The sequence below is a fragment of the Capricornis sumatraensis genome, chromosome 21 (genome assembly GCF_032405125.1).
Source record: "Capricornis sumatraensis isolate serow.1 chromosome 21, serow.2, whole genome shotgun sequence".
Taxonomy (NCBI): domain Eukaryota; kingdom Metazoa; phylum Chordata; class Mammalia; order Artiodactyla; family Bovidae; genus Capricornis; species Capricornis sumatraensis.
The window spans coordinates 50,941,018-50,965,746 of NC_091089.1; the positions used below are offsets into that span (position 1 = coordinate 50,941,018).

General features: G+C 51.3%; 1 protein-coding gene across 2 annotated transcripts in view; it reads left to right on the forward strand.

Annotated features, from left to right (window-relative positions):
* CTIF (cap binding complex dependent translation initiation factor) overlaps positions 1-24,729 on the forward strand; it is a 290,261-nt gene that overhangs the window by 83,351 nt on the left and 182,181 nt on the right. For both annotated transcript variants that reach the window (XM_068993958.1, XM_068993957.1), the window contains exon 6: positions 3,251-3,326. In XM_068993958.1, coding sequence (XP_068850059.1) covers positions 3,251-3,326 — 76 coding nt within the window. The remainder of the gene's footprint in view (positions 1-3,250; positions 3,327-24,729) is intronic.

Genomic DNA, 24,729 nt, shown 5'->3' on the forward strand with positions numbered 1-24,729 from the left:
GAAGCGTGTGTTGAAGGGAGCGTCGAGCATACCCCCGCCCCGTCCCCCCTGACTTCCCCCAAGCCCTAGTGGGTTTTGCAGCCACGGTTTCCCTTGGGGATCCAGGGCTCCTCAGTACGTAGGACTTTGGGCTACAGTCCATGGGGTCGCAAAGAGTCGGACACGACTGAGCGACGTCGCTTCCCTTATCTCGTGCTGCCCCCTGCTGGTGCTCAGGCTCAGCGCCCTCTTAGTCCGAGTTGAGGACTCCTGTGAGCCGCCTGAGGGCAGGAACCACGTGGGATTTATTTTCCACGACCCCAAGAAAGGTCGGCAGATCCCCAAACACAAGAGATTCTGTGAAAATATTTGATGAAATAAACTGATTACGCTGAAATTTGAGAGTTGCATTAACTGCAGCTGGAAAATGCTGCCACCAGCCCATTGGGCAGCTCTTGCCACAACCTGGGCTAATAATAATACATTTCTCTGGTGGCTCAGTGGTAGTAAAGAAACTGCCCGCCAGTACAGAAGGTTTGGGTTCAATCCCTGGGTGGGGAGGATGCCTGGGGAAGGAAATGGCAACCCACTCCAGTATCCTTACCTGGGAAATCCCGTGGACAGAGGAGCTTGGTGGGCTACAGTCTACCGGGTTGCAAAGAGTCAGACACGACTGTGAGAAAATAACACAGTCACTGGGCTCTGAGCATACACCAATCCTAGTGTAACTGCTTGCCGCCCGTCGTCTAAACTCAGCACAGCTTCAGGAGGTAAAAACTATTGTTATTTGCACTTCAAAGGATGATAAACTTGCGGAAAAACTGAGTAACTTGCATGAGGCTGTGTTGGCTCCAGAATCTGTGCTGTTAGTTACTGCACTGCTGCTCAGCCCCAGTAACAATAACAAGGACAGTAATAGTGGTAGCAGTATTCCTAGCAGCACTAATATTTTCACCTTGTTATTTTATTATAATTTTACTTAATTATTGCCTGCATTTACTGTTACAATATATTCTCTGCATGTACATGTATAATAGTGTTTACTGAATGCTGACCACAGTTCTAAGCACTTCCGTATATTAACTAATTTAATCCTCCAACCGCCATATGATGTTCAGTTCAATCGCTCAGTCGTGTCCGACTCTTTGCAACCCCATGAATCCCAGCACGCCAGGCCTCCCTGTCTATCACCAACTCCCAGAGTTCACTCAAACTCACGTCCATCAAGTCGGTGATGCCATCCAGCCATCTCATCCTTGGTCGTCCCCTTCTCCTCCTGCCCCCAATCCCTCTCAGCATCAAAGTCTTTACCAATGAGTCAACTCTTCGCATGAGGTGGCCAGAGTATTGGAGCTTCAGCTTTAGCATCATTCCTTCCAAAGAACACCCAGGACTGATCTCCCTTAGAATGGACTGGTTGGATCTCCTTGCAGTCTAAGGGACTCTCAAGAGTCTTCTCCAACACCACAGTTCAAAAGCATCAATTCTTCGGCACTCAGCCTTCTTCACAGTCCAACTCTCTCATCCATACATAACACCTGGAAAAACCATAGCCTTCACTAGACGGACCTTTGTTGGCAAAATAATGTCTCTGCTTTTCAATATGCTATCCTAGGTTGGTCATAACTTTCTTTCCAAGGAGCAAGCGTCTTTTAATTTCATGGCTGCAATCACCATCTGCAGTGATTTTGGAGCCCCCCAAAATAAAGTCTGATACTGTTTCCACTGTTTCCCCATCTATTTGCCATGAAGTGATGGGACCAGATGCCATCATCTTCGTTTTCTGAATGTTGAGTTTTAAGCCAACTTTTTCACTCTTCTCTTTCACTTTCATCAGGAGGCTCTTTAGTTCTTCTTTGCTTTCTGCCATAAGAGTGGTGCCATCTGCATATCTGAGGTTATTGATATTTCTCCCAGCAATCTTGATTCCAGTTTGCGCTTCTTCCAGCCCAGCGTTTCTTATGATGTACTCTGCATAGAAGTTAAATAAGCAGGGTGACAATATACAGCCTTGACATACTCCTTTTCCTATTTGGAACCAGTCTGTTGTTCCATGTCCAGTTCTAACTGTTGCTTCCTGACCTGCATATAGGTTTCTCAGGAGGCAGGTCAGGTGGTCTGGTATTCCTATCTCTCTCAGAATTTTCCACAGTTTATTGTGATCCACACAATCAAAGGCTTTGGCATAGTGAAGAAAGCAGAAATAGATGTTTTTCTGGAACTCTCTTGCTTTTTCGATGATCCAGCGGATTGGCAATTTGATCTCTGGTTCCTCTGCCTTTTCTAAAACCAGCTTGAACATCTGGAAGTTCATGGTTCATGAATTGCTGAAGCCTGGATTGGAGAATTTTGAGCATTACTTTACTAGCATGTGAGATGAGTACAATTGTGCGGTAGTTTGAGCATTCTTTGGCATTGCCTTTCTTTGGGATTGGAATGAAAACTGCCCTTTTCCAGTCCTGTGGCCACTGCTGAGTTTTCCAATTTGCTGGCATATTGAGTGCAGCACTTTCACAGCATCGTCTTTTGGGACTTAGTAATTATCCCCATTTTACTAATGAGAGAACTTAGGTACAGAGAGAGACAGTGACTTGTGCAGCATTTCCCAGTTAGTAAGCGATGCTGTTGGGGCTCCAACTCCTGAAGTCCGGTTCCAGAGTCTACACCTGATGGGGACGACATGGACATATGCCAGTGAATCTGGGCCAGCACCTCTAGCCTGGAGGTGTGCCCGCCCACAGCAGACGTGCAGACAAAACAGGATTGCTGTACTGGCCCAGAGGCAGGCCCGGGAGGGAGGAAGCCTAATGGGGGCCTGTGTGACCTCAGGAAAGTTGCTCAGTCTCTCTGTTCACTTGCTTTCCCGTTGGTGTAACTGGGCAGGATGATGGGCTTTGCAGGATCTGCGATGCACATACACTTTGGGACATTCATTGGCAAGGAGTTCAGCATCTTTGTCTGGAAAGATCAAGGGGAACTCTGGTACCCTTCACCTCCCTAGGGGTGGGATGTCATGTTAGTGCCCCCACCCCACCCCCAGGCCCCACATTCTTGCCTGCATCCAGTCCTTTGTCCTCAAGGAAGGTCTGTGTCCCCAGGCCTGAGGGAGGAGGGTGCTGTCTCTTCCAGGCGGAACAGGGCTGGTTCTGCAGCCTTGAGCAGGGCAGGACCAGGTCTCTCCCGCTCATCTCTGCTCTTCCTCCTTGCTGGGCTGGGACGCGATGCTTGAGTGAGCTGCCCTTTCAATGCCCTTATGTCTTTTCTGGCCCAGGTGTGGAAAAGGGAAGCTGGAAGATGGGGATGGAATCAACCTGAATGACATCGAGAAGGTCCTCCCGGCCTGGCAGGTAGGTGCAGGGGCAGTGTCTCCAACAGCCCTCCCGTGCCCTCAGCCTGGACAGGGCCAGCCACAGCCACTGGGCCCTGGCTCTTGCAGGGTATAGCTGGATGTACTGCAACGGTAGATGGGCCAGGGCGGGTACCCACCTTGGTACAGAGCATCCCATGGGGATGTGTTGTGGCAGCCTGTGCTCAGATGCTGGGGGAGGATGGATGAAATGGCCGGTGCCCTGCAGCCCAGCAAACTGGGAAGTTTTCGTCCCTTGACCTGAAACCTCTGAGGTGAGGCAAACTGCAGTGTTCTGGTGGAACTGGCAGGGCTGCTTCGGTTTCCAATGTGGTCAGGGCTATTTTTAGGCCTCTGTGAACAGTGGACTTGTCCGACTAGCCTCCAAATGTCTGCTGCACTTGCTGATTTTGTCATTGATTGGACTCCTTTTCCTGAATGGGGCCAGGCTCCAGAACAAAAGGACTCACTCGGCACAGAGACAGTGAATCCAGGTCCCTAGAGGCTTCTGGTGCTGGGCTTTGGGCAGACACAGTAGGAGTGTAGCTGCTTCTGGGAAAGAGACGAGACCTCTTGCAGAGAAGAGGAGGAGCTGGGTGGCCAGGCTCCGTGGTGGCCTGCCATGCACGCGCCACGCCGCCCTTGCCTGCTTTCGTCTGAGTCAGTCTTGGTACGTCACCTGCATCCATTCTTCTCTACCCTCTCCATTTGATTCTTTCCCACTTTATTGCTGAGTGATTATGGGCCTCTTAACGGGAGGCGATAGAATGTGTAGTCACGGCCTCAGCAATCTGACTAAGATGTGACTTGGGCTCGTTTTTCCTTCTGTTTGTATCAGTTCAGTTCAGTCCCTCAGTCATGTCCGACTCTTTGCGACCCCATGGACTGCAGCATGCCAGGCTTCCCTGTCCATCACCAACTCACCAACGCCCAGAGCTTACTCAAACTCATGTCCACTGAGTCGGTGATGCCATCCAACCATCTCATCCTCTGTCGTCCCCTTCTCCTCCTGCCTTCAATCATTCCCCAGCATCAGGCTCTTTTCAAATCACTCGGGCTTTATTGAGCTTCTTGGATCTGTAGGTTCATAGCATTCATCAAATTTGGAAACATGTCAACCATTATTCTCCTCACTTCCACTGGAACCCACCCACCCGCTATAATTCCAATTATATGCGTGGCATGCTTCTTCATATTTTCCCGTGGCTCACCAAACTCTGCTTATTTTTTTTTAATGTGTCACGCTATTTTAAATTTATTTATTTATGGCTGCGCTGGGTCTTCACTGTTGTGAGAGCACAGGCTCCCTCTAGTTGTGGCAGGTGGTGGCCGCTCTCCAGTTGTGCTGCTGCTGCACACGGGGTCTAGAGCATGGGCTCAGCAGAGTCATGGCAGTGTGTTTAGTTACCCCCCAGCATGTGGGATCTTCCTGGACCAGGGATTGGACCCATGTCCCCTGCTTTGGCAGATGGATTCTTTGGGTTTTTTTTTGCTTTTTTTTTTAAATTTAAATTTATTTATTTTAACTGGGGCTAATTACTTTATAATATTGTACTGGTTCTGCCACATATCAACATGAATCCGCCACGGGTGTACACGTGTTCCCCATCCTGAACCCCCTGCCCACCTCCCTCCCCGTGCCATCCCTCCGGGTCATCCCAGGGCACCAGCCCTGGCAGATGGATTCTTAACTCCTGGACCAACAGAGAAGTCATGCACTTATTTTTTAGTCTTTTTCTCTGTTTCATTTTGGAGAGTTTCTATTGCTCTGTCTTCAAGTTCACTAAGCTTTTCTTGTAGTGTCTAATCTACTGTTAATCCTGCCCTGTGTACGTTTCATCTCAGACATTAGATGGGTCATCTCTAGAAGTTCAGTGTGGATTTTTTTGTATTTATCTTTTATTTCTGTCCTCTTCATGCTCATGCTTTCTTGTATCTTCTTGGGCATATGGAATATTTGATTGTAGCTGTTTCAATATCCTCTACTAATTCTGCCATCCATGATGTTTTATAGTCTGTTTCTGTTAATTGATTTTTCTCTCGAGTATGGGGCATATTTTTCCTTACATGCTTGGTAATTTTATATTAGATGCAATATACTAGGAATTTCACATTGTTGGGTATTGGACATTATTATTATTATTTGTTAAAAGATTTTGACCTTTATTCCAGAATACAGTTCGATAGAATAGAGTTTGATCCTTTAAAGCCTTGCTTTCTAAGCTTCGTTAGGTGTGAAACCTTTCAAGCAGATTTTGCTCAGGCAATAGTCTTCTGAAGTTGCCACTTGGTGCCTTATGTCCTAGGAGGCATTTCCACCATGTTGGCTGGGAATGCAGACTCCTTCCAGCCACGTCTGATCTTAGGGGATTATTCCGTCAATTCACTGCAGGTAGCTTTTCACCAGCCCTGGAAGTTTCCTCACACACGTGTGAAATTTGAGCTTAGCTAAAGACTCAAGTGCCTACAATTTCTGGGTTTTGCTCCATGGTCAGTTTTATCCTCTCTGGTTCTCTGCCTTCCAAATTCTGGTGGCCTTGCACTCCCTGAATTTTGAAGTCTGTCCCCTTAATTTATTGAGACTGTGAGACTCTGTTTGGACTCCTCCCTGCCTAGTAGACTGGAAACTCACCAGGCACCAGACTGGGGCATGCATGGGGTTACCTCATTATAAGGGAAAGCGTGGTGACTTTATGGTGGAGAAAGCTGTCAGGCTTCAGCCTGACCAGGTAATCAGAATTAGCATCATTAGTGTGGGAAGGGTGAATACCTTGTGCCCCTGACGTGCTGCACAGAGAAAGCCCAGCATCATTCCTGGGGTTTTCCTGCCAAGAAAATACAGTCTGCGTCTGGTTCCGAGGAACCAAATAGAAGGGCCATCCTTTAACACTGCTTGGATATGAAAGACAGAGAAAGACTGTGGGGTCTTCAAGAATAGAGGGAATTGAAGTGGCAGACACCAAAATGCAATGTGTGTTCCTTTCTGAGATCCTGGACCAAAAAAGAAATAGAGACCTTGTTGGACAGTGGAAGAATGTGAATCGGGGTCTGTGACAGTACTGTTTCTTAGATAGAAGTGTCCTGACTTAGGGGGCTATGCAACCATTAGATGGATGAGTGTTTTTGAGAAACACTCACTATGATAATTTGAGGGATATGCGATCTCATGTCTGCAGTATGTCCTTGAATGGTTTAGAAAAAGATGAGTCATGATGAGCATGTGGATTCACAGATAGAAGGAGGGAGCAGACGTGGTGCCGTCTTAGCAGTTGGGGAGTCCGAGTGAGGAGGATGGGGATGGGGTGGGGATGCTCTGTGTACTGATTTTGCTCAGCCTAAGACTGAGTCACTTTCCTGTGTTTGAAAGAGAACTAATGAGTAGGGCCTAGGACGTGGTGTGTAGGTCAGAGGCACAGAGTAACTGCTAATGAAATTCCCTCTGCTCTAATGAAATGTACTCTGGCAGATCTGTACTCAATTCTCGTGGTTAATATTAAGCTAACCCTGGTGCCAAAGACAAAAGGTAAAATACTCAGAAATCGCTGCTTTATCACTGTTCCTAAATGCCTACAGTGCCCGTTATTGGTAGAAAAATACATTTTCAAGGCACTGGTGTAGGCGAGGAGCACCCCCTGCCCTGGAAGTCACAGGTGTGACCGCACCTCCTGTTGAGGGACTGTTTGCCAGCTCCTTGGGGAGCGGAGTGGAGGGCCTCGCAGTCCTGCTAGAATGGAGAGGAGAGCTGGGCCCTTACTTGGGGAAGGGGAGGTGCAGCAGATGCAGAGGTGAAGGGCTTGGTGCCTGGACCTCATGGGATCCTGGCCACGCCACTGCGTAGCCAAGGAGTCGGGCTGGTTGCTTGGCCTGCTCTGCCTGTTTGCTCCTGTGTGCAACAGGACGATGAGAGTGGACTTCCTGGGGTTGTCCAGGAGGCTGAGCACGTGAATTCACAGGAAGCACTGGCTGCACTGCCTGGCTCGTGGGAGGGGCTCCCTCTGCTGGTGGACAGGCTGTGGGGCCGCCTTTGTTAGGAGGTGGGAGAGGGAGCAATTTCCTGTCCCCCCGCCCAGCGTGTGCATTTGTCCTGGGTGGCCTGCCACGGAGAGCAGACACGTTGCATCAGAGGTCACGAGACTCACTTTGGAAGCGTCCGCCACAGACGTGCCGCGTGACCTTTCCTCCGTGGGCCTTGGTTTACTCACCAGTAAAATGACGCAGTTGGATTAGATCAGAGGTTTGCAGACTGTAAAGCTCTGGGGTTTTCCAGAGCTGTCTCAGGGGCTCTGCTGGTCAGGGGAGTGGGGCAGCTGAAGAAGCAGGCTTCAAGGGACCCCCGCTCAGCCCCACCCAGAACGACTCTGCCTGTGTCTCTAAGTGAGTCTTCCATGAATGGTTTCATTTGAAGAAATGGCTCCCTACTAAGCAGATTTTAAAAATCATCAGACCAAGGTCTCACTCAGGTTTCGTATCCTAGGGTTTACCCTCTCTCAGGAACAATCCATCAGCAAGCATTCTTGGTCTCCAGGGCCCTGTGGGACATAAGCCCTTAGAGGTGCCGGGGTGGAGGTCTTCACCTCTCGTCTCCACTGCGAGTCACGATCCACACAGTGGATGGGCTTTGATACTTCGAACTTACCTACACCACACACACACACATCACCCACACCACATACCACAACTTACCTACGCCACACACACACATGCACACACACACCACAAGTTACCTACGCCACACACACACACACACATCACCCACACCACACACCACAACTTAGCTATACCACACACACACACACATACACATCACCCACACCACACACCACAACTTACCTACGCCACACACACACACAAACACACACACACACATCACCCACACCACACACCACAACTTACCTACGCCACACACACACACATACATCACCCGCACCACACACCACAACTTACCTACACCACACATACACACACACCCCATACACCACACACACCACCGACGCCACATACCACAACTTACCTACACCACACACACACACCATACACCATACACATCACCCACGCCACACACCACAACTTACCTATGTCACACACACACACACCATACACCACATACCACACACCACACATATCACCCACACCACACACCACACCACACACCACACACCACACCTTACCTACACCACACATACACACACACCCCATACACCACACACACCACCGACGCCACATACCACAACTTACCTACACCACACACACACACCATACACCATACACATCACCCACGCCACACACCACAACTTACCTACATCACACACACACACACCATACACCACATACCACACACCACACATATCACCCACACCACACACCACACCACACACCACACACCACAACTTACCTACACCACACATACACACACACCCCATACACCACACACATCACCCACGCCACGTACCACAACTTACCTACGCCACACACACACACACACACACACACACACACACACGCATAACCCACACCACACACCACAACTTACCTACACCACACATACACACACACCCCATACACCACACACATCACCCACGCCACGTACCACAACTTACCTACGCCACACACACACACACACACACACACACATGCATAACCCACACCGCACACCACAACTTACCTACACCACACATACACACACACACCATACACCACACACATCACCCACGCCACGTACCACAACTTACCTACGCCACACACACACACACACGCATAACCCACACCGCACACCACAACTTACCTACACCACACATACACACACACACCATACACCACACACATCACCCACGCCATATACCACACCTTACCTACACCACACACACACACAGCATACACCACACACATCACCCATGCCACACACAACTTACCTACGCCACACACACACACTCACCACCCACACCACACACCACAACTTACCTACGCCACACACACACACACACACACATCACCCACACAACACACCACAACTTACCTATGCCAGACACACACACACACATCACCCACACCACACACCACAACACACACCACAACTTACCTACACCACACACACACACACACACCATACACCACACATCACCCACACCACACACAACTTACCTATGCCCCCCCACACACACACACCATACACCACACACCACACATATCACCCACACCACACACCACACCACACACCACACACCACAATTTACCTACACCACACACACACACACCATACACCACACACATCACCCACGCCACACACCACAATTTACCTACGTCTCACACACACACACACACACTATACACCACACACATCACCACACCACACACCACAACTTACCTACGCCACCCACACACACACCATATACCACACACATCACCACGCCACACACCACAACTTACCTACGCCACACACACACACAGACACACACCATACACCACACACGTCACCCACACCACACACACCCTGAACCTGCTTTGCCCCCAGGAAACCACCAACATTTAAGTCTCTGAGCGGCTTTCTGGGTCGTAACCTAGATCCACTGTATTAGTTATCTTTTGAAAGCGAAAGTTTAGTCGGTCAGTTGTGTCCGACTCTTCTTGACCCCATAGACTGTAGACCATCACGGTCCTCTGTTCATGGAATTCTTCAGTCAAGAATACTGGAGTGGGTTGTCATTCTCTTCTCCAGGGGATCTTCCCAATCCAGGGATTGAACTTGGGTCTCCTGCATTGCAGGCAGATTCTTTACCATTTGAGTCACCAGGGAAACCAAGTTATCTACTGCTGTGTAATCAGTTCAGTTCAGTCCAGTCACTCAGTTGTGTCCGACTCTTTGCGACCCCATGGACTGCAGCACGCCAGGCCTCCCTGTCCATCATGAACTCCCTGAGCTTACTCAAACTCATGTCCATCGAGTCAGTGATACCATCCAACCATCTCATCCTGTGTCATCCCCTTCTCCTCCTGCCTTCAATCTTTCCCAGCATCAGGGTCTTTTCCAATGAGTCAGCTCTTCACATCAGGTGGCCAAAGTGTTGGAGTTTCAGTTTCAGCATCAGTCCTTCCAGTGAATATTCAGGACTGATTTCCTTTAAGATGGACTGGTTGGATCTTCTTGCAGTCCAAGGGGAGTCTTCTCCAACACCACAGTTCGAAACCATCAATTCTTCGGCACTCAGCTTTCTTTATGGTCCAACTCTCACATCCATACATAACCACTGGAAAAACCATAGCTTTGACTAGACGGACCTTTGTTGGTAAAATAATGTCTCTGCTTTTCAATATGCTATCTAGGTTGATCATAACTTTCCTTCTAAGGAGTAAGCGTCTTTTAATTTCATGGCTGCAGTCACCATCTGCAATGATTTTGGAGCCCGAAAAAATAAAGTCTTTCACTGTTTCCACTGTTTCCCCATCTATTTCCCATGAAGTGATGGGACCAGATGCCATGATCTTCGTTTTCTGAATGTTGAGCTTTAAGCCAGCTTTTTCACTCTTCTCTTTCACTTTCATCTAGAGGCTCTTTAGTTCTTCTTTGCTTTCTGCCATAAGGGTGGTGTCATCTGCATATCTGCGGTTATTGATATTTCTCCAGACACTCTTGATTCCAGCTTGTGCTTCATCCAGCCCAGCATTTCTCATGATGTACTCTGCATAGAAGTTAAATAAGCAGGGTGACAATATTCAGCCTTGACATATTCCTTTCCCGATTTGGAACCAGTCTGTTGTTCCATGTCCAGTTCTAACTGTTGCTTCCTGACCTGCATACAGATTTCTCAGAAGGCAGGTCAGGCGGTCTGGTAGTCCCATCTTTTTAAGAATTTTCCACAATTTCTTGTGATCCTCACAGTCAAAGGCTTGGCATAGTCAATAAAGCAGAAGTAGATGTTTTTCTGGAACTCTCTTGCTTTTTCGATGATCCAACGGATGTTGGCAATTTGATCTCTGGTTCCTCTGCCTTTTCTAAAACCAGCTTGAACGTCTGGAAGTTCACAGTTCGTGTACTATTGAAGCCTGGCTTGGAGAATTTTGAGCGTTACTTTACTAGCGTGTGAGATGAGTGCAATTGTGCGGTAGTTTGAGCATTCTTTGGCATTGCCTTTCTTTGGGATTGAAATGAAAGCTGCCCTTTTCCAGTCCTGTGGCCACTGCTGAGTTTTCTAGATTTGCTGGCATACTGAGTGCAGCACTTTCATGGCATCATCTTTTAGGATTTGAAACAGCTCAACTGGAATTCCATCACCTCCACTAGCTTTGTTCATAGTGATGCTTCCTAAGGCCCACCTGACTTCGCATTGCAGGATGTCTGGCTCTAGGTGAGTGATCACACCATCGTGATTATCTGGGTCGTGAAGATCTTTTTTTTTCTGTGTATTCTTGCCACCTCTTCTTAATATCTTCTGCTTCTGTTAGGTCCCTACCATTTCTGTCCTTTATTGTGCCCATCTTTGCTTGGCATGTTCCCTTGGTATCTCTTAATTTTCTTGAAGAACTCTCTAGTCTTTCCCATTCTGTTGTTTTCCTCTATTTCTTTGTACTGATCACTGAGAAAGGCTTTCTTATCTCTTCTTGCTATTCTTTGGAACTCTGCATTCAAATGGGTACATCTTTCCTTTTCTCCTTTGCCTTTTGCGTCTTTTCTTTTCTCAGCTATTTTTAAGGCCTCCTCAGACAGCCATTTTGCCTTTTTGCATTTCTTTTTCTTGGGGAGGATCTTGATCACTGCCTCCTGTACAGTATCACGAACCTCCGTCCATAGTTCTTCAGGCACTCTATCAGATCGAATCCCTTGACTCTCTCTCTCACTTCCACTGTATAATCGTAAGGGATTTGATTTAGGTCATACCTGAATTGTCTAGTGGTTTTCCCCACTTTCTTCGATTTAAGTCTGAATTTGGCAATAAGGAGTTCATGATCTAAGCCACAGTCAGCTCCTGGTCTTGTTTTTGCTGACTGTATAGAGCTTCTCCATCTTCGGCTGCAAAGAATATGATCAGTCTGATTTCAATGTTTACCACCTGGTGATGCCCATGTGTAGAGTTGTCTTTTGTGTTGTTGGAAGGGGGTGTTTGCTATGACTGTTGCTTTCTCTTGGCAAAACTCTGTTAGCCTTTGCCCTGCTTCATTTTGTACTTCAAGGCTAAATTTGCCTGTTACTCCAGGTGTCTCTTGACTTCCTTCTGTTGCATTCCAGTCCCCTATCATGAAAAGGACATCTTTTTTGGGTGTTAGTTCTAGAAGGTCTTGTAGGTCTTCATAGAACCCTTCAACTTCAGCTTCTTCAGCATTACTGGTTGGGGCATAGACTTGGATAACTGTGATATTGAATGGTTTACCTTGGAAACAAACAGAGATCATTCTGTCATTTTTAATATTGCATCCAAGTACTGCATCTCAGACTCTTTTGTTGACTATGATGGTTTCTCCATTTCTTCTGAGGGATTCTTGCCCGCAGTAGTAGAGGTCATCTGAGTTAAATTTACCCATTCCAGTCCATTTTAGTTCGCTGATTCCTAGAATGTCTATGTTCACTCTTGCCATCTCCTGTTTGACCCCTTCCAATTTGCCTTGATTCATGGACCTAACATTCCAGGTTCCTATGCAGTATTGCTCTTTACAGCATCAGACTTTACTTCCATCACCAGTCACATCCACAACTGGGTGTTGTTTTTGCGCTGGCTCCATCCCTTCATTCTTTCTGGAGTTATTTCTCCACTGATGTCCAGTAGCATATTGACTTACCTTCTTGTCTTTTCATAGTGTTCATGGGGTTCTCAAGGCAAGAACACTCAAGTGGTTTGCCATTCCCTTCTCCAGTGGACCACGTTTTGTTAGAACTCTCCACTGTGACCCATCTGTCTTAGGTGGCCCTACACATCATGGCTCATAGTTTCATTGAGTTAGACAAGGCTGTGGTCCCTGTGATCAATTTGATTAGTTTTCTGTGATTGTGGTTTTCATTCTGTTGGCCCTCTAATGGATAAGGATAAGAGGCTTATGGAAGCTTCCTGATGGGAAAGACTGAGGGGGAAACTGGATCTTGTTCTGATGGGCAGGACCATGCTCAGTAAATTTTTAACCCAATTTTCTATTGATGGGCGGGGCTGTGTTCCCTCCATGTTGCCTGACCTGAGGCCAAACTATGGTTCAGGTAATGAAGATAAGGGTCCTTCAAAAGGTCCCACGCGTGCACTGCTGCACTCAGTGCCCCGACCCTGCAGCAGGCCACCATTGACCCACGCCTCTGCCAGAGCCTCCTGGACACTCACGGGCAAGTCCAGGTCAGTCTCTTGTGGGGTCACTGCTTCTTTCTTCTGGGTCCTCGTGCACACAAGGTTCTGTTTGTGCCCTCCAAGAGTCTGTCTCCCCAGTCCTGTGTAAGTTCTGCGGGCTTTATGGTGGGGTTAATGGCCACCTCCTCCAAGAAGGGTTATGCCATACCCAGGTCTGCTGCACCCAGAGCCCCTGCCCCTGCGGCAGGCACTGCTGACCTGTGCCTCCACAGGAGACACCCAGACACAGTTCTGGCTCAGTCTCTGGGTCCTGGTGCACACAAGGTTTGTTTGAGCCCTCCAAGTGTCTCTGGTGGGAATGGGGTTTGATTCTAAATGTGATTTTGCCCCTCATACCATCTTGTGGGGCTTCTCTTTTGCCCTTGGATGTGGGGTATCTTTTTTTTTGGCTGGATAAATGGCTCAAAATTTAGCAACCTGAAACAGTAAGCATTTATTACCACACAGTTTTTGAGAGTCAGGAATCTGAAGGCATTTTAGCCAAGTGGTTCTGGATCAGGGCTTCTCACAAAGCTGTGACCCAGGTGTCATAGGGCTGCAGTCAACAGAAGGCTGGGCTGGGGCTGGCGGACCCACTTCCGTGGCGGCTCCCTCCCATTGCAGAGGGCAGGGGGCTTGGTTCTTCCCTGGCTGCTGGCAGAAGGCTTCATCCTCATGAGCCTCTTCGTGAGCTGCTTGAGTGTCACGGCATGGCTCCTCCAAAGCAAGAGATCTGAGGGAGGAGGAAGGAGGAAGGAGGAGAGGGAGGGAGACAGACAGACAGACAGACGTAGAAATAGCATGGGTGAGAGAGTGGAGTGTCCAGCACAGCAGCCCTGCTCTTTTCTAACCTAAGCTCGGACCTGACACACTCACCCTGCCACCTGCTATATGCTGATTGTACAGACCGACCCTGGTACGACATGGGAGGAACTATATAGCGGTGTGAATATCAGAAGGGGAGGGCCTTGGGGGCCATCCTGGGGGCCTGTGACCACACCCACTGAATTGTACCCAGGAACCTGTGTTTGTTAAAGCATCACAGAAAATCTACAGTTTTCTTAAAATTATCCACAGGAGTTAAAAAGCTGTAGCTGATCGTGCTCACAGCCTGACCCCTCTTTGGGGGTATTTGCATTTCATATGGTCCCGTTAGGACAAGTCCATCAGGCTTCCTGATCCCCAAACATACAGCCCTGGTGGCAGAATCTGAGGTCCCATGGGGACACGTGCAGAAGATTGTTTTCTGAACTTTCCTGCTGCTGCTGCTGCTAAGTCACTTCAGTCGTGTCCGACTCTGTGTGACCCCACAGATAGCAGCCCACCAGGCTCCCCCGTCCCTGGGATTCTCCAGGCAAGAATACTGGAGTGGGTTGCCATGTCCTTCTCCAATGCATGAAAGTGAAAAGTGAAAGTGAAGTCGCTCAGTCGTGTCAGACCCTCAGCGACCCCATAGACTGCACCCTTCCAGGCTCCTCCGTCCATGGGATTTTCCAGGCAGGAGTACTGAACTTTCCTAGTGGTGTTCAAAGCCGCTCATAGACAAGGCCGGCTGGCCCCATTGTTTGGCCTTGGGGCCTCTGGGTCAGCTAGCCTGGCGTTTGGGATGGAACAGATCTTAATTATATGCACCTGTTTAGTATGTGCAGGCATCTAGGGTTTTAGCCGCTGAAAGCCAGTCACTGGGGAGAGAGCAGTCATGGTGACCTCCCCCCAAAAAACACCTCCCACTTCCAAATACATCTCAGAGACCAGATACATCTCAGAGACACCATGCATGCGGCTGAAGATCGCTGAGTGGAGGGGAAGGCCCAACCCATAGGCCAGGGGCTCCCAGCGCACCTGCAGCACTCAGGGGCCTGAGCAGAGATGAGTGAGCTTCCTGGAGTCTTACACAGAAGCCAGGGTTTGAGGAGTAATAACAGAAAGAGACCTATTGCTTCCTCTCCCCATCTGGAGACAGGAAGGAACAAAAACGGATGGAGGGAGGGAAAAGTCTGCCCTGAAGCTCGTTGCCCACTTGCCCGCCACTTCTCCCACCCACAAGAGGGGGCAGACATTTGTCTTTATGTTCAGTCCGTCCCCTCTGCCTGTGAGTTTCTACCATCATTTCCCAGCAGAACTTTGACATGAACCTGGTTATGCTTTTGTTGGTATGATATCCAGGGCATGTGTCTTTTTATTTATTTATTTATTCATTACAGAACAGGAGTTTTCAATCATCTGCTGTGTTAGAATACTCTAGGCCATGGCATGATATTAAACAGATGCCCAAATCTCAGAGGTTTCACACACAGGATCTTATTTCTCACTTACTCAGATTCAGCTGCTCTATAGGGCAGCTTCTTCCCCAGGTGGGGGCCCATAGTTCCAGTTGGATCCCATTCTGTGGCCCTACCGTCTCAGTCCACAGCACCCAGGTCACCCTGGCAGAGACAGAGAGCTGGAGAGTCGTGCTCTGGGTGTGACGTGTCACTTGTACTCACAGCCCATTGGACAGAACCAGACACATGACCCCACCCAGCAGCAAAGGGGCTGGCGGGGGTGGGAAGCAGGAGGTAGTGGGGTGAACAGCCTGCTTCTGCCCCGATTTCCTCTCTGCTTCGCTTGCTTGCCTGACTCATCTTCATGGACAAGCACTTCGCACCAACCTTTTAGAGAAAGAGAGAATTGCATTAGAGAATGCAGTGGCACCCCACGCCAGTACTCTTGCCTGGAAAATCCCATGGACGGAGGAGCCTGGTAGGCTGCAGTCCATGGGGTCGCTGAGGGTCTGACACGACTGAGCGACTTCACTTTCACTTTTCACTTTCATGCATTGGAGAAGGAAATGGCAACCCACTCCAGTGTTCTTGCCTGGAGAATCCGAGGGGCGGAGAAGCCTGGTGGGCTACCGTCTCTGGGGTCGCACAGAGTCGGGCACGACTTAGCAGCAGCAGCAGAGTTGCCCAGGAGGGGCCCAGTCTAGAAGAGAGATGAGATGGTACTCTGATGATAACAGTGCAGAGTCGGAGCTGTCAGTGTCTGACTGAACGCTGGTGCTGTGCCCAGGTCAGAGACCCCGTAGAGGGAAGTGCGGTCCCCTCCCTGCATACTCCTCCACCTGCCTCCCCAGGCCTGTGCTGTCTCTGCAGCCTGGGACCTGGAAGCACAGCTGAGTCAGAAGCTGAGGGCCCCAGTGGCCCCCAGCTTCATGTGGTTGATCTCCGGGAGCTCCAGCTTGTCTCTTTCACTGGGAGTCACACATGGCACGTGTCACATGAGTGGTCCTTGGCGGGAGTGCCTCGGTCAGAGCTCAGCTGCTGACACCTGGGTGCCTGTGTGCTCTCCGCTCCAGCCAAAGCCGAGGACTCTATCGGCTGGTCCTCAGATGGCCTGCCTGGCTGTAGCTGCACAGTGGAAGGGAGTCCAGGAACCCCCACTGCTGGGACTCAGGCCCCTGGAGCCACACAAGAACCTGGGGCAGCAGATAAGACAGTAGGTCCCAGTACCCACGTCTGCCAGGCACAGCTCTCCATGCTTAAGAGGCATTTTTAGTTGGTTAGTAAAGGCTGATGCTTTTCGTAAAGGTGATGTTGACTATCCCCAGGGCCTGCCTCCCTGTAGTCATAGTCGAAGGGGAGGAGCAAGTGAGCTGGGCTGGGTGCCAGCCAGCAGCCAGATTTTTGCGTCCCCAAACTCAGCCGCCTCAGGTGAGCTGAGGCTGGGTTTTCCCCCCGAGAGCTTAGATTCAGGATGGGGGTGGGGGGCAGCTGGAGGCTCTCAGCTTGGCAACCTGGATTCTGGGGGACATCCTTCATGGCTCCAGGCCGTGTAGCCACAGGGCAGGGCAGGAGCCCTGGGCTTAGAATGGAGTCCTGGGCGGGCGGTCCTGCCTGCATTTTTGGCATCTCTGTTGATGCCAAGGGAGTTGGCCAGCCCACTGGGTCAGCAGTGATGTTGGTGTTCCGGCCCTCATCATTTGCCCAGATGCTCCAGGTGCGGCCCCAAGGTCAGGTGTGGCCAGAAAGAGGCACAGATGGCCACGCTGCCATCCGCTCCCACTAGAGGGCACCAGCGCGCCGCCCCAGAGGCCCCGCCGATACATTTGCCGCAAGAGGTCCGCAACCAAAGGTGTCCTTGCCTTGTTGCCTTGTTGGTGATGCAAACGTGGCACTCAGCACTGTCCCCCAAAGGACCCAGGCCCTCCAAGCTCAGGCCTCCTCCCCGGAACAAGGGAGAGGATGAGGTCATGAATGAGGCAGCCACACGGGGGAGAGGAACACCTGTTTGGTCAGAGTGTCCCTTGTTGGGCACAGGCCTGACGTTCCTCCAGGGACCCCCATCCCCACCCCTCCAGTCCTCCGACCCGTGGGAACCCGTGGCAGCTCCCAGGAGGGCACACCTGTCTATCAGCTGCACAGACAAGGAGGCTGCTCACCCACGAAGTGAGGGGTACTGGTGGTCTTCCCCACACCAGACAGCTTCATCTATAGGCACCCACTTCACCTATAGGCACCCGCTCCTGCAGCGGGGGTCACAAAGGGCTGACTTCTGCCCTTGGATAAACAGGTCCTGAGTGGGTTGAAAGTGTGATAGTTGCTCCAGCTCTTTGTGACCTCATGGACTGTAGCGTGACAGGCTCCTCTGTCTGTGGAATTCTTCAGGCAAGAATACCGGAGTGGATCGATGGAGCCCCATAAACTTGACTGAGTTCAGTGTGAAGGCAAGGGCATCCAGCCTGAATGGATTCTGGTCTCCTCTCTCACTCTCCTCGCCTCACCTCTGGCCCAAGACCTCAGCTCAGACACCACTCCCAGCTCCTTCCCCCTGAGATGTGGTAACTTAACAGTTTGCTCAGTGTCTCCTTGGGGCCCTGCAGAAATACTGCCTCTTTTCCACACACACGGCCCTGGATGCTTCCGCATCTTACACAAAACCCCAGTGGAAAGACGTTGTGGTTGAATTACCTCTTATCTTGCCCAAGGCTTTCTCAAAGGACGCATTTTGATAGTTTTTTCTTTGACTTCTCTATCAGACAAATGTTACATCTGCTGCCTTTTGTCTGTCAGTAGGAACTGCATAGCCCAGCTTATTTCCCTTTTTGCTTTCCTGTTAGGAAATTTTGAAACTAAATTCTGTGACTGTTTGCAATTAATTTTGAGCTCACCCTGACCTGGTCAGGTCCATTGCTCTGATCCTCTGGTGACTGACCTAGTTTAAAGTACTTAACGTGTAGGCCTGCCGTTGTGAGGTCAGCGTGGTGCACGCAGGGGGCAGGGAACATGGCTAAGTTGAGTGGGATTCCTGGCCTCATGGATGTGCCCAAGTACTCTCTTCACATCAGACCCAGAGAGAGGGCAGGAGAAGGGGACCGTGAGACTTGGGGTTAAGCACTCCATTTACCTGCTTGGCCCTGACTAGGTCAGGGTGAGAACCACCCCACCCCCTGCCCAAAATCTGAGAGATACGAGCTTTCAGAATGAAAATCACCTCCCCCCCAGAATGATGATCAGACTTCCTGGACTCTTGAGTGCTTCCAGGAGTAAAAGGGATGGCAGACACGGAAGCAGCCTGGTTCCTCCAGCAGGTGGCGCTGTTACAGTGTGGACCCAGGGTTGGTGGAAAGCAGACTGCCCCACACTGGACTGAAGCTGCTGGGTTCCCAGCCCTCCAGATAGGAAGGAATGACTTTTATCATTCCCGTGAGCAATGCCAGTTCTGTGGCCAAATCTTCTGGAAACGTCGAGGATGTGCTAAGTCACGGGCATAAGGATGATTATTATTAAAATGCCCTGAGATGCCAAGAAGCAAAGGCATGCTGAAACGAAGCCCCCCTTCGCCAGCTCACGCCTGCCCTCTTCCCCAAGTCTTGCTTCACGCCCCGTCCCACGCCCCACGGGTGACTTCATTCCCCGTGTGACTTCCCGGGTGAAGTCCCAGTCTGACTTCATTCACCGAGTCCGCCAGGATCAACTGGGCCCTTTTCTGCGGACGAGGCATTGTCTTAGTCGTGACGGATGAGTTTAAATGCGGGGCCACTCCTTCCAGTGAACCAGGACGTGTAATTCTCCTGCTGCCCCTGTGATGAGCGTCTAGCAGGGACTGCGTCGCAGTGCAGTCGCTGGCCGAGTGCCTTCCGGACTGCAGGGACTGTGCCGGCGCTTTCTTTTTGCTACCTTACTTCCCTGACATATCCCTGGGAGGCTGTGCTGTTACTCATCTCCTTTGACCTTGATGTTGTCTCTGGCCAGATGTCCCCTTCTCAGTAAAGTTTTCTGAGCACTCCGTTCCATCTCCGCCATCCCCCTGCCCCCAGTTAACTTTGCCCATTGCACACTTGCTTTATCTCTGTGGTCCGCCTGCGTTCTCCCACTGGCATGTTCCGTTCTCTGCGGGCTCGCACAGGCGCTCATTAGATATCAGGCGAATGACTAAATGAGCCCTGACTTGCTCCTGCTCCCGGGGGACCCCCCCAGCACCCCCAGAGTCCTTCATAGGGGCACACGTGAGCCTTGCCCCATCTGAGCTCCGTGTCTGCACGCATCAACTCTGAATTCTCATAGCCACCCCGTGGAGTGGAGGCCCTGTGTTATCAGCATCTTGCAGACACGAAGACTGATCAGCTCCCTGCCCCAAATCACACGGCTTACAAATGGGGGAGTGGGGTTGGAATTCAGGCAGCCCGGCGCCCCTTTGTGAGAAGTGACGGAGAGGAAGAGGTGATGGAAAACCGTTTTCTAATTCTAGGCGACTGTAGTCACGTACAGGGAGTTAGGGGTGAATGTCATTTCCTTAATAAGCAAGAACAAGAAAATGGATATCTTTTCTTTTTTTTTCCCTCTACTGCTGTAGGCACTAAAAATGGAAAGAAAGGAGGAGGGGGTGGGGAGAGGGGGAGAGGAGCCCCTACTGACACCTTTGACAAGAGGAAGAGGTGTTTTTACTTTTGTTTTGATCTGAAAGGTTTCCAGTGGCCTCCCCCAAGCCCTGCTCACTCTCTGAGGGGGAGGGCTCACCTTGGAGACCCCCTCTGGTCTCTGACCACCCCTCCCTGCACAGTGCTTCCTCCCTCAGGATAAAAATAGGAGCCCACACAATAAGGAGGAGACCAGGAATTCTTCGATCCGTGGTTTCCTATCTGAGGCCATCAGGTAGCTAGACCTGTGCATGCTGTGAGGCCAGCCTATTTTTATTTTTTGTTGTTTGGGAGTATTTTTATAAGAAGATTATTGGGGGGTTCCAGAGTTTTGTTGGCGGCTGCTTGGAAAGTTCCTGGGAAGCGGGCCACTGGCTGAGTCTGCACCAGATGCTCACAGTCTTGGGGTGGGGGCAGAATGCAGAGAGGGCAGTGACTGCAGATATCATGTGTTTTCTGGCTCCAGGGGCCCCAGAAACATCTGTCTCCCTTACATGACAGTCTCAGGAATCCGTAACACAGTTGGGGTCTTAGAGAGGGGTTGGCAAACTGTGGTCCACAGACCAAGTTCAGCCCTGCAGCCTGTTTCTGCAAATAAAGTTTTATTGGCACACAGCCATGCCCATTCATTGGTTCGGTGGCTGTGGTTGTTTGTGTTACAAGGCAGAGTTGAGTAGTATGATGTGGACCCCACCACCTTCAAAGCCTAAAATATATCCCATCTGGCCCTTAACAGGAGAAGATTAATAACCACTAATCTAGAGTCTAAATAGAATGAAAAGACCTGAGAGTTAACACAGGTGACAAAATCCTGAAGTTCATTCTCTTGTCATCTGAGAGCCCTTGGGTTCCACGTGCAGAGCATCTTGGAATCCATCCAAAGTGAGTCTCTCCTGGCTCCCATTTCTTCAGCTGTGACCTGGGATGGCGTTCAACTCTGACTTCATCTCAAGGCTTTGGCAGGGTTCAGAATATAAACCAGGTCATGTGATGACCACTCTACAGGTGTGCAGCCATCTTACTAAGTGACCCAGTTACACCTGGAAGCGAGCACAGAACTGGGGAGCTTGACAGACAAGAAACTTGCTTGGGAACCACCCACATCCCTTCTGTGCCTCAGGCATGGGAGTTGAGGGCAGAGGCTAGCGATTTGGTTGAGCTTCCCCAATTCCTACGAAGACAGAGATCTCAGAGAAGGCCCGTGTGCCGCGTAGACCTCGGGCCGCATGCACAGCTGCCTCCCTGCCATGCGGAGCCGCCCTTTGCTCACCCCGTCCCGCTCCCTTGGTCAAATCTCCCCACTCTTTGATGGCCTGGTCAGATTTCATCTCCTGGGTGAATCAGACCACCTCTGTCCTCAGGGATTTCTTGGGTGTTTGGAGGACTGGGTTCGAGGCCAGTTTTGAGGTTCTCTGGTTGTTTCCTGGCTCTCCTTGGGCTTGTGCTTTCTGGAGGGGACAGACCACAAACTGGCCTTGAAAGATGGCCAGGAAGATGGATCTCGAGAGAGGAAAGAAAAGATGTCGCCTTCAGGGCTGCAGAACTAACTGGTTCAGGAGACGTGGAGGCCGTGAGAACGGGGTCGGGCGGGGGTCCTGGCATCCTGAGCGGACGTGTCCAGGAGCAGAGAGAGCAGTCGGTGCAGAGTCTTCAGGCCTTGGGACTTGACCAATGGAGACTCAACCGGATATTCCTTGAGCAGAGAAATATGCGAATGAAGGAGATTCTAGGAAGTCAAAGGCTGAGTCCTAAGGCCGGACTCACCCTGATGCTCTCTCCCTGGGATATCTGAGGAGTTGTATACATATAGGGTATCTGAGGGTTGTATACATCTTCCCACACTGGCCAGGGAAGGGAGTTTTGTTGCTTCATTAGGGACGGGCTAGGGTCTCCTAAGGAGAAGGCAGTGGCAACCCACTCCAGTACTCTAGCCTGGAAAATCCCATGGACAGAGGAGCCTGGTAGGCTGCAGTCCATGGGGTCGCACAGAGTCGGACATGACTGAAGCGACGGCAGCAGCAGCAGCAGCAGGGTCTCCTAGAAAGGAATGTTGCCCCTGTAGCACTTGGTTCATGCCCTGCTTTGGGCCAGACCATGTACCCAGACTCCTTTGCTCAGTGACAGAGAGCTTGATCCATCAGATGGGGGCGGGTGGTGGGTAGCAGGCCCAGGCAAGGCCAGACTGGAGATGGCTCCCTCTCCAACCCTGCCGGACCCAGGACATCTCACAGATGGCAAGAGCTGCCCCACCCGCACCCTCCTCAGGTCTGGAATGATGGGGGCTTGGGACGGGGCGGCCACAGGGCCGCCAGGTGCCCAGAGCTGAGAGCAGGCCCTCCCCCATGCCCAGAGGCAGGGCCACCCTCCTGCACACAGCCACCCTGGTGACCCAGCAGTTTTTCCAGGAGAGGTCCCCAAGCTCAGGATGAATGGGGGTGACCCCACGGGCAGCCCCACCCTCCATCTACTCCTGGAGCTGTGTCCAGAGCTGCTGGAACACCCCGGCCGTCTCAGGGGTGTCCCAGGGACCAGGGCCAGTCCTGGTTCAGCAAGGTTGCACTCTGTCCAGCGCCTCCCTGCTCCGCGTCCCTGGGCGGTGGAAGGAGCAGCGGAGGCCCAGGGGGGAAGAGAGAGGTGTTGGTGCGGGTGTGAAGCGTCCATTATTCCTTTATTGGCCGGGGTGCCATTTCTGGTCTCGTTCTTCCTGGCGGCGGAGGAACCCGGTTATTTTCGTTCGCCCCAGTCCTCTCGCTGGGAGCAGCCGCCGGCCGCAGGGCAGGGGCGGGGCGGGGGCGGACAGGGCTACGTGCTCTCCTGCAGGCCTTGGTGAATGGGCCCCGGCTCCCAGGCCGCCCCGACGGCGGGCGCCCCCCAGGCCGCGCTGACTCTCCCCGGCTGGCCCGCCGGCCCTTCTTGGCATTGCAACGGCGAGGCAGGAGGAAGCTTTCTTCTGGCCCGAGAACAATACCAGGGTCAGCCCGGGGACCTCCCTCCTACACCCTCTTCCTTCCATTGTGAGCCGCTGCTCGATCCCAGGCCGCTTGGCTCTCCAGCCGGCGCGGGGGAGGGGGTCCGCACGGGCCCAGAGAGGTTAGCAGTGTGTGTGACTCCCCCGGTCGTCTGCCTCCACTTCCCAGGCTGGCCAGGGTTCTGGAAGCAGCAGATGGACAGACAGGACGAGCATGTGTGCGTGGCTGTTGGGTGCCTGAGCCTGCAAGGGGCTGCCAGCAGGGTGAGGCCACTGGCCGGATGGCACCATGCCCTGTCCTCTGCCCCCATGGAATCACAGCATGTCGGGGCTGGAAAAGGCCAGCCCAGACCTTCTGCCCATCACACCCCATCACACAGACAAGGAAACTTAGACCCAGAAAGGTAAAGGTCGTGCTGAACGTCCTATCGCCCTGCTTAAAACTCCTTCAGTGACGCCCACCTATAGGAAAACCAGACTTTGCGTTGTCCCCAGCACCTGCTGGCCTCCCAGCCTTTCTCCTGTGACTTCCCGCCTGTCCTCCAGCCTTGTGACCAGTTCATAGACCCTGCACAGCAGCCCTGGTCCTCTGCCTTAAATGTCCTTACCGCTACATTCGCCTACATGCCACGTACCTATTCTTCAAAGACGGCTTGAAGGTCGCCTTCTCTATGCATCCCTCTCTGATAACCCATTTCCTTTTAGCTTCTCCTGGACTCCTCGGAACACTTAATATATCCCTGGAGAAGGACTGCCCTCCACATCTCTGGGGTGCCCATGTGTCTCCCACACTTCTCCCTGCACACCACACTCCAGATCCTGGGGGCTGAAAACATCTTACTCATCTTTGGAACCCACAGGACCCTGGTTCTCACAGTGTGGTCCTCAGACCAGCAGCTGTCAGAGATGCAGTTTCGATCCTTGGGTTTCAGGAAGATCCCCTGGAGAAGGAAATAGCAACCTACTCCAGTGTTCTTGCCTGGAGCATCTCATGGACAGAGGAGCCTCGCGGGCTACAGTCCATAGGGTCGCAGAGAGTCAGGCACGACTGAGTGACTGAGCGACTGGGCACGCAGCATGTGTTCTTTGCCATTATTTTGCTCAAATGGAGAATAGAGAATCTTGCCCTAGTTGACAACCAAGGGTGTGGATTGGCAAAGGGTTGAGGGACTCCGGAAAGACACAGTTCCCCAGACTCTGAGGTCTGCTCTGGCACACCCCAGGAGGGTGACCTGTTGGCCCC